This window comes from Dermacentor silvarum, chromosome 6 (genome assembly GCF_013339745.2).
Source record: "Dermacentor silvarum isolate Dsil-2018 chromosome 6, BIME_Dsil_1.4, whole genome shotgun sequence".
In the NCBI taxonomy this organism is placed as follows: Eukaryota; Metazoa; Arthropoda; class Arachnida; order Ixodida; family Ixodidae; genus Dermacentor; species Dermacentor silvarum.
Genome location: NC_051159.1, coordinates 163,494,316 through 163,511,287, shown reverse-complemented (window position 1 = coordinate 163,511,287; position 16,972 = coordinate 163,494,316). Strand labels below are relative to the sequence as shown.

Here is a 16,972-nt window from a genome sequence, read left to right as displayed (position 1 = left end):
TACCGAGTTTTAAGGCGATATATCATTCTTACGATACTCCGCGCACTTTTCGGTGTCTGTGTCACTAACTGTTTTCTCGCCAACTTGGGTCACTGGGTAGTTCATGGTATAGTGGGTAGAGCCTGCTGTGCTGAGCGAACCGGGTTGGAAACCAACCGTCGAACCAACTATATATGAGGCGCTCTTCATTTACCTCGTCAACTTAGGACACTGTTCTTGCGTCCGCAAGCATGCCGCCGCTGTCATGCATGCCATCGCGTCGTCATCGCGTCGTTGTTATATGCAGTTGTCGTCGCATTCGTTGTTATATACAACCGTGATCGTTCCATCGTCGTCATTCCAAGATTCGTCCTTCGATTCTAGTCATACAGATAGAGAGAGAGAGAGAGGTACAAGCTTTAATTATATGTGCTAAAGGTGTTAGCCTGGCTGTTCGCCTGAGATGTTACTCCAGGTGCTGGATGATGATTATGATATAAACAGTGATAAACATGTAACACCACATACAGTCACACACACACACACACACACACACACACACACACACACACACACACACACACACACACACACACACACACATATATATATATATATATATATATATATATATATATATATATAACTGAATAGATATACAGTATAGTCGTTGTAACGTCGTATCCAGTCGTCGCCGTATCATCGTCACGCCATCCCCGTCACATACTCGTCGCCATCCCTTTGTCCTCATGCCGTCATGCCCTTATCCCGTTGTCGTCGTTATACCATCGCCATCGTTTCAGAATTGTCATCCTATTGTCGTCATGCCGTCCTCGTCATACTGCCTTCATCGTTCAATCAACGTCATTGCTTCGTCATCACTGCGTCGTCGTCATGCCATCAGGCATCATGGCCGAGTCCGACCCATGGCGATATAGTGTGCCACAAAAATTCACGCCGAAACTTCTCCTGGGAGTTGTCTAAGTATGCGTAAGCATTGTGCCACTTATTGCTCATCTCCACGCAGCCGGGTGTCGTTATCAGTGTTTTGACACTCGATCCGGCCAGTACAAACAACAGCGCTGCGGCGACACGAACTGGTGCGGATGGCGGCGCAATTAAGGTGCATTGATAACGCAAGCTAAGTACTGCAGGTGGCGGCGACAGGTGCACTGATGGCGTTCCGATCATCATAAGCCGTTATAGCCCTTTATATAGCGCCTTGTCCATCCGTGTCAAACCATTTTATGAACCGTGATCAAAGGACTCCGGTGGCGGTGCGGACCGATCAAACGTATACTCTGGCACGGCCGCGCGGACCGTATCTTCGAAGCGATCCGCGAAACGGACAGAGAGTTTTCTCGTTGGGTAAACATAAAAATGCTTACGCATTGAACAAAGTGCGCCGATCCTGGAGACAGTGCATGTCGCATACAGCCGAAGCAATGGAAATCTCAGAATGACCATGGCTACAGATTCTAAATGAAGTTGTCTTCAGCAATACAGGCCACGGTGTGTCGCTGTACGTTGCTTGAATACTAAACGCATTAACGCGTCGACAGTCATCGTGAGATGGGTTCTGCGGGAGTATTTCTAATTTGGTCAAAATCGGGCGCATTTTAAGTCTACAGCGCGGCAAAACATTAACGTTTCTGCTTTAATTATGAGCTTTGCAAATAATTACTGCACGTTCCTCTGCTCCCTAATTTCATGCGATATATATACGAGGCTCCTAGAAGGTTTCCACTGTACGTGTTATCGATGAACTAACCAATTGACACCTCGTTTATATTTTGTCGAAATAAGGGGAATCTTATGGGTACGTGTGTAGGCACCAAGTATAAAGTGTGTGTTAATTAGAGCCTTTGCAGTAAATTACGTATTCAAGAGCTCCAGATCTAGAGCAGGTGTGTTTTACCAACGGCCAAGGAGCATGCAAAGTTAAAAATATGTGGATAAATTACATCCCTTGTAAAAAATTCATTCTGCAAGTGCTTGAGAGCGAATGCGGTCGTCATCAGCGAAGCTTCCCAGTGTCCTATGGTGGTAATTAGTGCATGACACCAAGTCCAAATTTAGTGGGAATGGGGACCATATTAGGGATAATGTGTGGGGAATTAAAGTTTAACTTTTCTGGCTTAAATATGATCGTTGCAACTATTCTTTGAATTCTCGTTTTCTGCCTATTTACATTAGTTTCATGAGGCATGAGCATCTATAGGTTTCCCCCGATGTCCTCGGTGAACTAAACTAGGCATTTGGTTTGTATTTGGATAATATAAGGGGCAAAATATGGGTAATGTATAGGCAAAGTTCAGAGAGTGCTGGTCAATTGCGGCCTTTGCAGCGTTGTTAGTGTTTTATGAGCGGCGCATAATTATAGCCCACTGTTCTGGGAGAAATACAACTATAGAGGAATATGATAACTGCCATGGAGATCAAATTGAGTAAATGAGGGCAGCATTGAGGGCTGATGTGCTTGTGAAGTTAAAGTTGTGTGCAATTGAAGTACGGCTTTGGTAAAAAAAAAATATATCAATCGCTTGAAAGTGCTGGCAACGTTTTAAAATGTGTGGTTTAATTAAAGCAACTGAAATTATTAATACAACTGCTAGAAAAAAAAAACAGCTTCGCTGGAAATTCAGCAGTAATTCTCCAAGTTTGCGCATGTCGTTCTTTTCTTTAGAAGTAAGTGGGGTAATCATAGATGTGATGTGGAGGCAATTAAAGTGTGAAGGTCAATTAGGGGCTAAATAAAAATTGCTAATAACTGGCTTTCTGCTTGCTTAGAGACTTTATATGAAACGCTTACCGTTTTCCCACTTCCCTGGAAGAACGAAAGCTTGTAACAATATTATATTTGTAGAGAAGGTGGGCCACGCTCTGGCGACGTTCTAACGAAGTTTTGAAGCATGTAGATGAATTATGTGGTTTGAGAACGTTTACTGAATATTCGGTTTCTCCTTGTGTTCATGCATGGCGGGGCACGTAGCTGGTTTTGTCACAATCCTCGGCGAACGTTGTTCATATTTCGTTGAAATAGAAAGCAAATAATGTGGCTGATCTACGAAAAAAAAGTTTAAACTGTGAGGTTAACTATACCTGATGCAGAAAATGACTTATACAAGCGTCCTAGAGCTTCACAAACGTATTTTACGATCCACGCAGGAAGTTTGGCCAATTCCTTGAAAGAACTCAACGAGCCAAAAAGTTGGCATTTCAAGGAAACAGGGGGCATCTTATTAATGATGTGTGGGCAAAGGTTCAAGAGCATCACTCATTTACTGGCTTTGCAAGAAGTTCCTTTAAGGAAGTGCTCGAAAGCGTTAATTATACGGCCGTATCCGAAATGTCTCCTGAGTCATCAGAGAACTGTTTGCGACCCCGAGCTCACATATTCGGTGGAAATCGGGTCATGTTAGGGACAGTATGTGGAAAAAAGTATAACGTATATGGCTTTATTAAGGCCATTACAAATAATTACTGAATACTTGTTTTCCGCCTCTATTCAGGCGTGTACGAGGTACGTATAGGTTTTCCGGGTGTCCTCGTGTTGAAGTAAACTAGTAACCTTGTTTATGTTTAGTGAATATAAGAGGGAGCTTCGGGGTAATATGTGGACAAAGTTCAAGTGTGTGCAAATAATTACTATCTTTGCGATAAATTGCGTATACAAGCGCTCGGGTGCGTTTTAAATGTGTTCTACGAGCCACACAGAATTTAGACTGCTGTCCTGTGAAAATTACAGCTGCTGAGATCAAATTTAGTAAAATTGGGGAAAGGATGGAGGAGGGTAGGGCATTATCCGATGCGCATATGCAAAGTTAATATGAGTGTGAATGAATTACATTTCTTGGAAATAAAAAAGTTCCTTCAGCAAGTGCTTGAAAGCATCATATGGCCTTAATCCGCCATGTTTCCCAGTGTCCCGGGATAACTCTAAAAAGGGGGCATCTGAAGTGCATTGGGGGGCGAAATTTAACCCTTTCCGATGTTATATATGTCCACAATTGTGTACACCAAGATAGTGCATCAACCGCAAAAACATTGATTATAGTAAGGATATTTAAAATGTGTCCCGTACATCTTGAAACGCTTCTCATAGAAATAGTGCTGCAAGTTTGAATTACACGGGTAAATTGTTTTAGTTTTAAGCGAGAATGAAGGCAGATGGTTGGGTATTTTGCTTGGTGTGAACTCTATGTAGCTGATTCGCTTCTTTCATTGTATTTCACAATGTGTTGCGTAAGTCACTTCAACAGCACCGACGACGACGGGGTCAACGTGTGTCCTCGCGCCCGGCGCTGACTACTGACCGGCAATGAAAGAAGCTCCCTTCGAGGTGATAGCAACCGGCGCATTCTGTGGAAGCGGTAACGACCGTCAAGCCCACGCTTCTCAAATCGCTACAAGCTGACCGTCACGGAGAGCCAGAAGTCATCGTCCAATGACTTCCGTGGAACGACGTTGACTCCTGCTTCCCGATAACCTCGGGATTGCATCGGAGGCGCGCGCATCACAGGCGGAGTACAGTGAGATGGTGTGACATTGTGGGCGGGGCGCTGCGAACAGTTCGACCATTCAGATCGACCGGGATAAGGACATTAAATTTCCTCTTCTAGCGACCTAGAGAAAACGAGCTGACATGCATTTTGGGTGCTGTGTGCGGTGATCGGACATATGTAAAGTGTCCCGACATGTTGCGCTTCGATTTAGTCATGTAGACTGCTGAGATATATAGTGTGCTCCCATGAACGATGGCGTCCGTTGTGAATATATAGAGTAAACCCGTTTCTCGTTTCCTTTAGCCTCCCGACCTCATCCCCTCATCCAACAAGCAACTATATCGGCGATATATAGAGACGGACGACGACGTGGGTCCGCTTAGTCAACTTAGTGCGACGACACGGTGTATATACAGTGCAGGCGAGAGGGACTCCGGCGGCTTAGGCAAGCGACACCCGACTCCGAACCCCCTAACCAGGATTTTAACAGCTTTAAGAAAGACACAGAATTTAGCCAGTTGTACTGAGATGACTATAGAACAGCCGATGTCATCAAATTCTGCGAAAATTGGGGAAATATTGTATGACTGATGCGGATACCTTTGCTAAAATTTTCTTAAAGGTGTTCTCACCATGTTTGGGCTTTGCAAACAGACAAGCGCGGTGTCTTGACTACGCGCTGGCAATCGTGTATGCAAAACATCAAACCACTTTAGTAGCTAAAACAGTTGAAATTTTAAACGAAAGCCGGCGCCATTCCTATCGAGGGATTCGCACTTACTGCCTCAGAATGAAGGTCACAACCACAAGGGCCTCCACGTAAGACGTACTGCATATACAGGGTGTCCCAACTATGGTGCACCTAGATTTAAAAATATGCAAATGCCACGTAGCTGGACAGAACTAAGGTAATGCTGTTTGCCGTCGCTTGCGGATACTCAGATTTCTTGCATTCCGCCTAATTACATAATTAGTCTTAATTAATCAGCCTCTCAAGTATTATAATTAGATGAAAAGTGTCAATGAGAAAACTGTAGAGCAACATGAAGAACTCCCGATACAGCCTTCTGTTGCTTAAATCGTACTACATAAAAGTGTTTTTCCGAGCGGGAAAGAAACCCTCGAATACATGCAAAGGGCCTCGAGTGGACATTCGCAGCGGACCATTAATCTTGCGTGTATTCGCGGGCTTCTTTCATGCTCGGGAAGTCCCCTTTTATGTAGCACGTATTGAGCAACAGAAAGCTGTATCGGGATTTTTTCATGTTGCTCCACAAATTTCTCGTTGACACTTAAAAGATTCAGATGGGTTAGTTGGTTGCTGGCTTGATGGAACATGTTAGCCTGTATTGACATATGTTAGTTGTCATTGTTAGAACATGTTAGTTCACAGTGCCACTTCTCATGTAATTATAATATTTGAGAAGTTCATGAATTAATAAAGACTAATTATGTAATTGGGCGAATGCAAAAATAATCTGATTATCTCCAAGCGACGGCAAACAACATTACCTTGGTTCAGTCCAGCTACGTGGCATTTGCATATTTTTAAATATTTGTATATGACTTTCGTAGATTATGAAAAGGCATTTGATTCAGTAGAGATGCCGAGCAGTCATAGAGGTATTGCGTAATCAAGGAGTACAGGAGGCATACGGAAATATCTTGAAAAATATCTACAAAGATTCCACAGCAACCTCGGTTCTCCACAAGAAAAGTAGAAAGATACCTATCAAGAAAGGGTTCAGGCAAGGAGACACAATCTCCAATGCTATTCACTGCATTCTTAAGAGAAGTTTTCAAGCTCTTAGACTGGGAAAGCTTAGGCGTGAGGATCAACGGCGAATATCTCAGCAACCTTCGGTTTGCAGATGGCATTGTCCTATTTAGCAACAATGGGGACGAATTACAGCAAATGATTGAGGACCTTAACCGAGAAAGTGTAAGAGTGGGGTTGAAGATTAATATGCAGAAGACTAAGATAATGTTCAATAGCCTGGCAAGTGAACAAGAATTCAGGATCGCCAGTCAGCTTTTAGAGATCTGTAAAGGAGCCCGTTTATCTAGGTCAATTACTCACAGGGGACCCTGATCATGAGAAGGAAATTTGCAGAAGAATAAAATTGGGTTGGAATTAACACAGCAGGCATTGCCAAATCCTGACTAGGCGCTTACCGGCCACTGTTGTTGAAAAGAAAAGTGTACAATCATTGCATTCTAACGGTGCTAACATATGGGGCAGAGACTTGGAGGTTAACAAAGAAGCTCGAGAACAAGTTAAGGGACCGCACAAAGAGCGATAGAACGGAAACTGTTAGGCCTAGCGTTAAGAGACGGGAACAGAGTGGTGTGGCTCAGAGAGCAAACGGGGATAGCCGATATTCTATAGATATAGTTGACCTTAAGAGGAAAAAATGGAGCTGGGCAGGCCATGTAATGCGTAGGATGGATAACCGGTGGACCATATTAGAGTTACAGAAGGGGTTCCAAGAGAAGGGAAGCGCAGTCGAGGACGGCAGAAAACTATAGGTGGGGTGATGAATTCAGGAAATTTGCAGGCGCAAGTTGGAATCAGCTAGTGTAAGAAAGGGGTAATTGGAAATCGCAGGGAAAGGTCTTCGTCCTGCAGTGGACATAAATATAGGCTGATGATGATGATAATGAAATCTTGGTGCATGATATTTGGCGCACTCTGTACTACCTGTACACTAAACGTCTTAACACCCTTGAGGGTGTAAATTTGTTGACGGACGAGTCCCCTTAGGATGTTAACACCAGCACACTTATAAGTAAAAAATACCGTTAAATAACGGTGTTTCGAGGAGCGAGATGAAAGAAAAATGGCGGCATTAGCTCGTCGTAGACTTCATTGTTTGTGAGTTGTTTATTAGCATTACTACATAAACAGAATCAATGGAACAAGCGCAATTCACCCATAGCTGTATGTTACGCAAGAAATTCACGGAGATGGATTTGAACTAAGGAATTTCACGTAGAAGCCAGACACGCTATCCACTGCGCAACACGGGAGCCACGTTGCAGCTCTTCATATATATATATATATATATATATATATATATATATATATATATATATATGCGTAATTCAGAACTCAAACTCTAGCTGCAGTTCATCAGAAAAGCAAAGTGCCGGCTCATCAAATAAAGTTTATTTCTTCTTCATCAGAAATGTTGCATCATGTCACATCTTGCATCGCAGAAAATGCGTTCTTTAGGCTTGAAACCTCACATCCTCATTGTTACAGGGACAGATGTCAGCAATATAGTAACAGAAATTTCTTGGAGGGCACGTGCCCGGTGTGTCATCCCTTGGCTTCGCCACTGAAGCCGACCCGATATAAGTGTGCTGCTCTGTTTTGAGCCAGGTCGGGCGATAACATTGTTTCCGTGAAACGGAAGTCTTCGGAACACCACGAGAAATACCGCTCCGATGATTAAAAAATAAATATTTATGCGAAGCACGTGGCAGGTAACTGGCTGACCAGCATCGTCTGGTGAAGCGTGCACCAGATGGACCAACACAACAGCAAAACGACAACTGTGGTGGTTAATTGACTAAAACACCATTTTCTATGGGCTAGGAGGGTAGTTACAGACACAAGAAAACACAATTTGCAAATTTTTTTAGTGTGCACGTACTGAGTGGAATCGATTGTACGCGAAGCGCTTTGCAGGTAACTGGATGGCCAGCATCGTTTACCAGCGTTCTTCAAATCGTAAAATCTCAAGGTAAGCGCCGGCGCGTCTTGCTCTTACTGAGTATACGGCTACATTGCCTGTAACGATGATGACGATGATGACTGATACGATATGATGACGATGCTAAATGTACTCGGGCTCGCCGTCAAACGCAGGCAAAACCAACTTTATTGCATATGTAGGTAGTTACGGAGCAAGAAACTAAAGTATATTGAATAGTACGTACGCCGAACGTACGCTGCGAATTTTCGCGAGGCGCTGGTGTGGCCCATATGGTGGGTGTGTCTGCATGCATGGTGCAAATTCAGCCTTAGTGCTGAAGTGCCATCGGTGATTACCTGCGAGTCAGGATGTTTTATTATACGTGTTTTTTTTTTCCTCTTAACGAAAAATCGAAGAGTAATCTGCACGTACGCACCATGCAACTAAGGCTCAAGAGCGAAAGGCATATTTTAGAAAAAAAATTTGATGTTTTTGAGCTGAGATTGTAAACTTACTTTGACGGTGAACTTCCACTGTGTTTGTATTGTACGTAACAAAACGAATTCGAGGCCACACAATGATGCGAGTAGTATTGTTTTGAATTATATGCTAGCAGAGGTTCATCTCTAGAAGGCGTGAGTGAATGTCATTACAGTATAGGAAAGGGGTCATGTTTACCTACTTTCGGGGTATACAAGCTTGGCTTGACAGAGTATCCGTACTGGCTGAGGTATACTTTGTGTCACGATTACTAAGTCACACCTGCTGTGTTTAGCGACATTTGTATCCGTTTCTTTCTGCATGGGAAAGACGATAAAGGAAGAACAAATAAATTTCATGGGAACTCTGGAAATTCAATGCAAAATCGATGAAATACGGAGCGTTGAATAACAAGTTTATATCGGCTGTACAACAACCTAAAATTATGCTAGCTGGGGACACAAGTGGGAAGCTTTAGGGCAGATCAATAAACTGAAGGTTCTTGAAAGGAACAATATTTAGAGAGACGCAGAAAAAGTCGCAGTTACACCCGAAAGGGGAAGCATTGAAAGTGATAGCAAAGTATTAGACAACTACACCAAGTAAGGTTCGTAGTTTCAACGGTCACATAAATTACAGTAAACATTCGCTTACTAAATTAACAAGCATGGTGTCACGTGCGCACGGGCGTCAACAGTTCCTGCTGACTATCGCTTGAACGCGTCTCTGAAGAGATTACGCGACCTCCAACACTCTAGGCGCGCGGACACAGAGCGCGCAAAGCCATTAGCGATTTGCCTCGCCCAACAAAGCCGCAGGCTACTTCCAAAATACGGCGCATGGCAGCGTACACGCTGAGCCGCGTGGACAACCACGGCCGGGCTAGAGAAGGAGACGCGCACTTACCTGCACCCCCCCCCCCTCCCCGCCCTCCTAGCACGCGCTGCATAACGTGCCCTCCAAGGGTTTATCCAGAATTTCAAATTTAAGGGGGCGGGGGTGTTACCGAAACGCGGTGGAGGGAGGGGGGTGGATACGACGTCATATGTCACACTTGTTTTTTTTTTTTTTTTTTTTTTTTTTGAGCGAAAGGCCGGGGAGGGGGGGAGGTTCAAGAAGCTAGCGCTCTTTTTACCACGTTGGCTGAATGCTTTTTTTTCAGCAAATGGTGACGGAAAAGCTGCTAATTAGCAGATGTACACTAATTAACCATTTAAGCAAGTATATTAAACCACATGGTACAAGGAAGTGCGTCCTTGTTGGTGCATGTCGAGCTGATGTTGCGCAAAAAAATACTACAGCGAAGGTGGAGACATGTGGGCACAGACAGGCGGGCATGAACAAACCCTGTAGAGAAGGCCAAAATGTGTGCATCGTTTTGCGGGATTATCAATTCAATACTATATTTAAACACCCATGGCATTATGTCACCACGTTTGAAAATTGCAAGAACGTAAAGGACAGCGTTTAGAGTTTTCATTTGACTGCAAAAAGTTTATTCTTTTTTTTTTTCTATGTAGAACAAAGTGAAGCAAGTTCTGAATCTACAAGTCTTGATAGAACAAAGTGCAGACGTTTTCAAAACTAAGTGCAGTATCACTTTGCACGAGAAAAAAAGAATACCAGGCACAATAGGCACGGAGAAGCCTATTAACCTTAAACAATACAAATAAAATATAACTAAGAACAAAAAAGGGGGAGTTGCTCGACTGTGACAGTTTATGAAGGTACACTGTCATGCGGCACCATTGGCCTAAACGACGGCCGTGTATAAGAGAGCTATAGTAAGTATATCGCTGAAGGCGCGCGTGAATTCGGCGTTTCTGCATACATGACATCGCCACTGCGCCTGCGCCGGACGTAAGAAGACGCTTTCACGTGCAATGTAGAGAGCGCCCTCACGGCTGCGGTGGCATCGCCCTTTCCAAAGTTGTTTCCAGCGAGCGCAACCGAGTAGGTTAGTTTTATAACTTCAACGCGTCTTTCTTTCTTGGCCATCAAGCACGTACGATATTCAGCGGTGTCAAGATTGTCGTCAAAAGTCGTGCCACTCGAATGGTTGTTACAAGTTACAGGTTCTGCGTCTAAAGTTTCCGCTGAATTACATTTTTTTGTTGTTCAACGTCCGTTAAGAAAGAGTACCGGAAACAGGACGTTGACACTGCTGGCGGCCGTTTTTGAGGCGCGTATATATAGACGAACGCGTGTTTACAAACAGTCGCTTCCTCGACGAAAGATTATGGTGGGCAGTGGGTAGACGTATGTTGAGAGTACTCAAGGTTACGTTCGGCCACATGAGCGAGGTCACGTAGCCGGTGACGTAACACGCTCAAATAAGTAAGCAAACTTCCTTTCGATTTCGAAGTATTATATATATTTTTTCTTATGTTCAACGCACACATTTGTTACCTCAGCATTTTTCCTGAGCTCCTATATAAAGCCATTGCTTGAGTCATGTCTGCGCAAGCGAAAAGCCAGGCTTCACTCAAGGGTAGATGAAAAAACCGCTAACGGTATAACATTTCAACCTTATCCGCGTTTTCTTGGCTTATATATATATATATATATATATATATATATATATATATATATATATATATATATATATATACTGGCATAAATGACTTGCTTCAACAGCAGCACCGATGAGAGCTTGCTGACGTTGCACATTTACGGCAGTTTCACCTGTCCGAGGCCCGATTATTTGTAATTGTTCGTTTGTTTGTTTTTGTTTGTTTGTTTGTTTGTTTAATTGTTTCTAATTCGCAATTATTCTTAGCCTGATTTCTTGTTTCAGTTACAATTAAAACTATGCCGATCGGATCTATGTAAAGCAAAGCTTTAGAGAGGCGGCTATTAATTCATCGCTATAAAGCTGTTCAATTTGTGCACCGAGTTTTGCAGCATAGTGATTACGTGCCTGTCCGTCAAGACGGCACGACGCGGAGACCCCCCAACACACGACCCACATGAGCCACACGACCGCGGATTACAGCTGCCTCCGGGATCAGCCGAGATTTTATTGCACCATGCATTTCAGGGATTGGTCCAGTTTAGTATCTCGCCATGAAACAGAACGAGCAGACGCACAAACCCGGGCGAAGATGGTATAGAAAGCTTCATTTTATTAAATGAATTATGCGCTGGAAGGCGTATATGGGTTTCAGTGAGGACGTCTGTGTACCGTTTGTTGTTTCATTGCCTAATTCCATGGAGAACAGAGCGGTTAATTCACCGGCACAAATAACTGGTAGGGGCAGTGTGGATGGCTATATACAAGCCACTTCGTTATATACCGTATGTCCCGCCACTGTGGCTTAGCTAAGGCTATGGTGTGGCGCTGCACGAGGTCGCGGTATAAATTCCCGGCCGCGGCAGCTGCATTTTCATGGGGGCGAAATGCAAAAACACCCGTGTCCCGTGCATTGGGGGCACGTGGTCAGAATTAATCCGGTGTGTCTCATAATATGGCGTGCCTCATAAACAGATCATGGCACGTTTGGCACGTAAAACCCCAGAATTTTTAAATATACGGTGTCTCCCAGCTAACGTTATAGCCAAGCTGTTCAACGAAAAAGACGATTAAAAAAAAAAAAAAGACGGATGCAAGATATGAAAAGATAAAACATGCGGTGTTCGGTCGATAGCTGTGGTGACCGAACACCGTAGGTCTTACGATCTTATCTTGCACCATGTGTTTTCAATCTTTCTCTCTTTTTGAACCGCTTGGTTAACGTTAGCTGGGACACCCTACAAGTCTTGTCGTGTGCGTGAACTAATCGGCAAGGCAGCAGCATCAGCCGCGGTCAGCAATGTATGTCCGGGAGGGTTTGCACAAACCACTTTGCTTTAAAAATGTAACCCTTTTTTTCATTTATCGATATTAACAAGCTGCCTTAGAACTGGAACAATCGATGCCGCTATACAGGGTGTTTCGCTTAACTTGGGACAAACATTAGAAATATGCAAATGCCACTAGCTGGACAGAACCATGCAAGGTAATGTTGTTTGCCATCGCTTGAAGATATTCAGGTTAGTTATTGCATTCCGCCTAATTAGATAATTAGTCTTAATTACTTAATCAGCTTGTCATATAATTAGATGAAAAGTATAGGAACCGGGGTTAGGTCCACTACAACAATGCGTGAGTCACCGAGCGAAAGAACAAGGAACCGTTCAGCGCTCGTGCCAGTGGAGCCCTGGATAAGGGGCCCCAAGCAGCGTGCCTTCTTTTATGTATTTATTTTCAATAAAGTTTTTACTCACCCACTCACTCACTCAGGCCGATGGCAGGGCAGGATCAGAAGAAGCTGTATTTTATTCTTGTTCTATTTTTCTAACCTCGCAACATGCAGCACGAGGAACGAGGCACATGCGCATGCACATGCACCTGAGCACGCCATTGAAATAAAAGGCGGCCGATGAAGATTCCCCCCCTTTTAGGAGAAACGCAGCGATGCACGGGCGCCCAAGAAACGGCCTTTGGTGTCGGGCGGTCGGCTAAATCCTCTGTTTCCGCGAGGGTAAAGTGGTTGAAAGCGCATAATGCTGGCGATGTCGCCAGGTAGGCGGGTTTGACTCTGTCGATAGCCACGACTTCTTCACGTCCGTTGAGCTCGATGGTGACAGTTTTTTCTGTCCGGCTGAGCACCTTGAAAGGGCCGTCGTAGGGAGGCGTAAGAGATGGTCGGATGCCTTCACGCCGAACGAAAACGTGGCTCGCTGTAGTCATGTCCTTGCTGACATGTACTTGCTGACGCAGGCGGGAAAAGAGGAAGCGGATCTGTTGAACGTAACATCTGTTGAACGTAACGGGCGTGGCGACAGTAGCTGGCGCGAAAAATTCACCAGGCATACGCAACGTTGTGCCATATAGACCAACTCCCCAGTTGTGCAGCCGAGGTCCTCCTTGAAAAACGAGCGCACGCCAAGCAGGACAAGAGGAAGATCTTCAGCCCAAGAAGCGCGAGCCTGGCGAACCATCAAGGCGGCTTTAAGTTGACGATGAATGCGTTCGACCATTCCATTGGCCGATGGGTAGTACGCGGTAGTATCGGACATGGCGGACGCCAAGCAGGCACGTACGTGAGTTCGCGGAAGAGATCGCATTCAAACTGTAGGCCGCGATCGGTGGTAGCAATACTGGGGCATCCGAAGCGTGAGATCCAGCCACTGACAAACGCTGAAGCCACGGTAAGTGCCGTTACGTCGGTGAGAGGAAACGCCTCAGGCCAGCGGGTATAACGGACCACACAAGTGAGGATGTAGCGAGCACTTCTGGATGGTGGGAGTGGGCTAACGATATCGATGTGAACGTGATCGAACCGAGCGTCGGGTGGGCGAAAGGAGTGAATTGGCGATTTCGTGTGTCGTGTCATCTTGGAGCGTTGACAGTGAAGGCATTCACGCGCCCAGCGGCGCACGTCAGAGTTCACACTCGGCCACACAAAGCGAGTCGTAATGAGACGCTGCGTAGCACGAACTCCGGGATTACTTGCGCCGTGAAGCTTGTCGAATATTTGACGGCGGAGCCGGAGTGGGACAAACGGACGTATTCGACCCCGTGAGACGTCGCAAGCGATGGTGACCGAAGAAAAAGGAAGGGAACCGTCGGACAACGCAGTGACGCGGTGGATGAGCGGATGTCCCGAAGTTCGACGTCTGTTGCGCCGCGGCTATTTCTTCGAAGTCAAGTGTGGGCGTTGATCTTGCGTCGATACGGGAGAGGGCATCTACGGCCGCGTTGACTGGGCCTTCAATGTACAGAACTTCCACGGTGAATTCGGAGGTAAAGTTGAGGTGCCGTATTTCTCGTGCGGTATAAGTGTTGTGGTTACCGCGAAAAGCGAATGTCAAAGGCTTGTGGTCCGTGAGGACGTGAAAGCTTGAGCCTTCCAGCAGGTGTCAGGAAATGTCGAATGCCTAAGTATACTGCCAGCAGCTCACAACCGAACGTGTTGTATCGCGTTTCTGCAGGTTTCAGTTTCTGCGAGAAAAACCCGAGTGGGTACCAGGAGTTGCGCTGGAACTGCTGTAACACTGCGCCGACAGCCGCACTAGATGCATCGGTGATGAGACGCATTTGTGCAACGTGCAGAGGATGCACCAGCAGTGTGGCATCCGCCAATGCGTTTTTGGCAGCTTGGAAGGATGCTTCGGCGTCAGACGTCGGCGGGGAGGACGGAGCTTTCGTGGTCTTGAGTAGATCGGTGAGTGGTATATGATAATGCGGGCGATATTGGGAAGAAATCGGCGGTGGAAGTTAAGCAGCCCAAGGAACTCGCGGAGCTTTCGGGTTGATGTTGGGCGAGGAAAGTCGCGCAAGCCTTGAACCTTCTTTTCCAACGGTCTGATTCCCTCGCGAGTCACGCGGTGTCCGAGGAACTCTGTGTCGTCGACACTGAAGACGTACTTTGCAGGGTTCATGAGAAGGCCGTGTTCCAGGAGCCTAGAAAATAGCAGGCGCAAATGGTCGCAATGCTGTTCGGGAATATGGTCGTGAATATAGGGGAGGGGATAGCGATCAGGGATGGTGCGCGCGTTGAGGGCACGGTAGTCACCGCGCGGGCGCCAGTCCCCAAGGTCACGCCTGTGAACCATGTGGAGAGCTGACGACCAACTGGACGAAGGACGGACGATGCCCAGTTGGAGCATGTGGTCGAATTCTCTTTTGGCGATGGCAAGGCGGTCCCCAGCGAGGCGTCTGGGTCGGTAAAACACTGGAGAGCCAGTAGTTACAACGTGATTGACGTACTGGCAGCTCAAGCTTGGAAGGTTTCGTGATGGCTGGGAAGTCTGACGAAATTGAGGCGTACACATATAGTATCTGAGGCGCCGTTCCAGTGGTTAATGTTGTAGGAGCGGGGATGCCTTGTATAGACATACTGGTCGCCGTGTCGACGAGTCGAGGACCGCGGAGATCAACACTGATGGCGAAGTAGGTCAGAAAACCAGCACCCAATATGGCCATGCGTAGGTCTGCAACGACGAATACCCAACTGGAAAGTGCGTCGGAGACCCAAATCGATGGTAAGAGAGCGCTGACAATGTGTGTTGATAGCAGAGCTGTTGGCTGCTTGAACGGGCGCAGCTTTCTGAGAGCGCTGCCGATCTAGTCGCACGGCAGGAACGATACTGACCTCTGCACCTGTGTCCACGAGAAATCGATGTCCAGCAATCCTGTCAGCGACGAAGAACAGGCGGCTTGTCGTACGGCAAGAGACACTGACCGCCATCAGTGGCTCTGCGGTTTGTTTCCCTGCCAGCCGCAAGGGGAACGGCACTGACGTGCGCTGTCACAGAAGTTGCTGTGGTACCAGCAGTATACGCGGCGACGAGGGCTTGAACGGGAGCTAGACCTAGGAGACAATCTGGAACGGGAATCGCGGTCTCCTCGGCGAGGGTGGGACGGGGGCCGTAGTGCATCAACAGTCTCGGCAAGGTCGTCGATCAGTTGCTCAAGGCGAGACTGCCGGTCTTCGAGTTGCGACAGCGGAATGGTAGATGCCGTCACCACAGTACTTCTTGCTGAATAGTCAACGACGCGATCGGCCAGCTCCGCCAGCTTGTCGAGGGACAGGTCGTCTGGGGCGGTAGCCAAGGCAATAACCACATTCTGCGGCATGTGCTGAAGGAGCAGTTCTCGCAGCAGCGGGCTGTTTGCGTCCAGCCTACTACTGTCACTGAGAAGCCGCTGCATGCGACGTAGAAGTTCCGACGGTCGCAGTTGCCGAGCTCCTCTTCGTTGAGAAGCTGCTGAAGACGCCTGCATGCGCACAGACACAGACGTGCGGTGCAGCACCGTCGTTTTAAAGTGTTCATAGGGGGTGGTTTCGTGGGGCGCGTCTACAACGTCGTAGAACTCCGCAACCACCTCCGTTGAGAGTGCGGAGACAGCGTGGTAAAACTTCGCTTGTTGCGAAGTAATGCGCCGAAAGGTGAAGATGGCCGCCACGTGTGTAAACCAGGCTGCAGGATTCTGTGGCCAAAACGATGACAGGTGAATCTGCACCGTGACGATGCCCTCTGCGCCGATCGCTGGTCTGTCGTTCATGGTCCCTTCCATGACGTGGTGCTCGCCTTGCGATCACGTCCGAGTCACCACGTTATATGGACCGAGGTTATGTCCACTATAACAATGCGTGAGTCGGCGAACGAAAGAACAAGGAACCGTTCAGGCCAATGGCAGGACCAGAAGAAGATATATTTTATTATTATTCTATTTTTCTAATCTCGCAGCACGAGGAACGAGGCACATGTACATGCACATCCACCTGAGCGCGCCATAAATAAAAGGCGGCCGATGAA

The 16,972-nt window shown here is 46.5% G+C and overlaps 1 protein-coding gene across 1 annotated transcript; it reads right to left on the bottom strand.

Moving 5' to 3' along the window:
• Positions 1-15,899: 15,899 nt before the first annotated feature.
• Positions 15,900-16,718, bottom strand: LOC119457008 (uncharacterized). The gene has a single exon (XM_037718830.1). The coding sequence runs from the start codon at positions 16,716-16,718 to the stop codon at positions 15,900-15,902; it is 819 nt and encodes a 272-aa protein (XP_037574758.1).
• Positions 16,719-16,972: the final 254 nt, after the last annotated feature.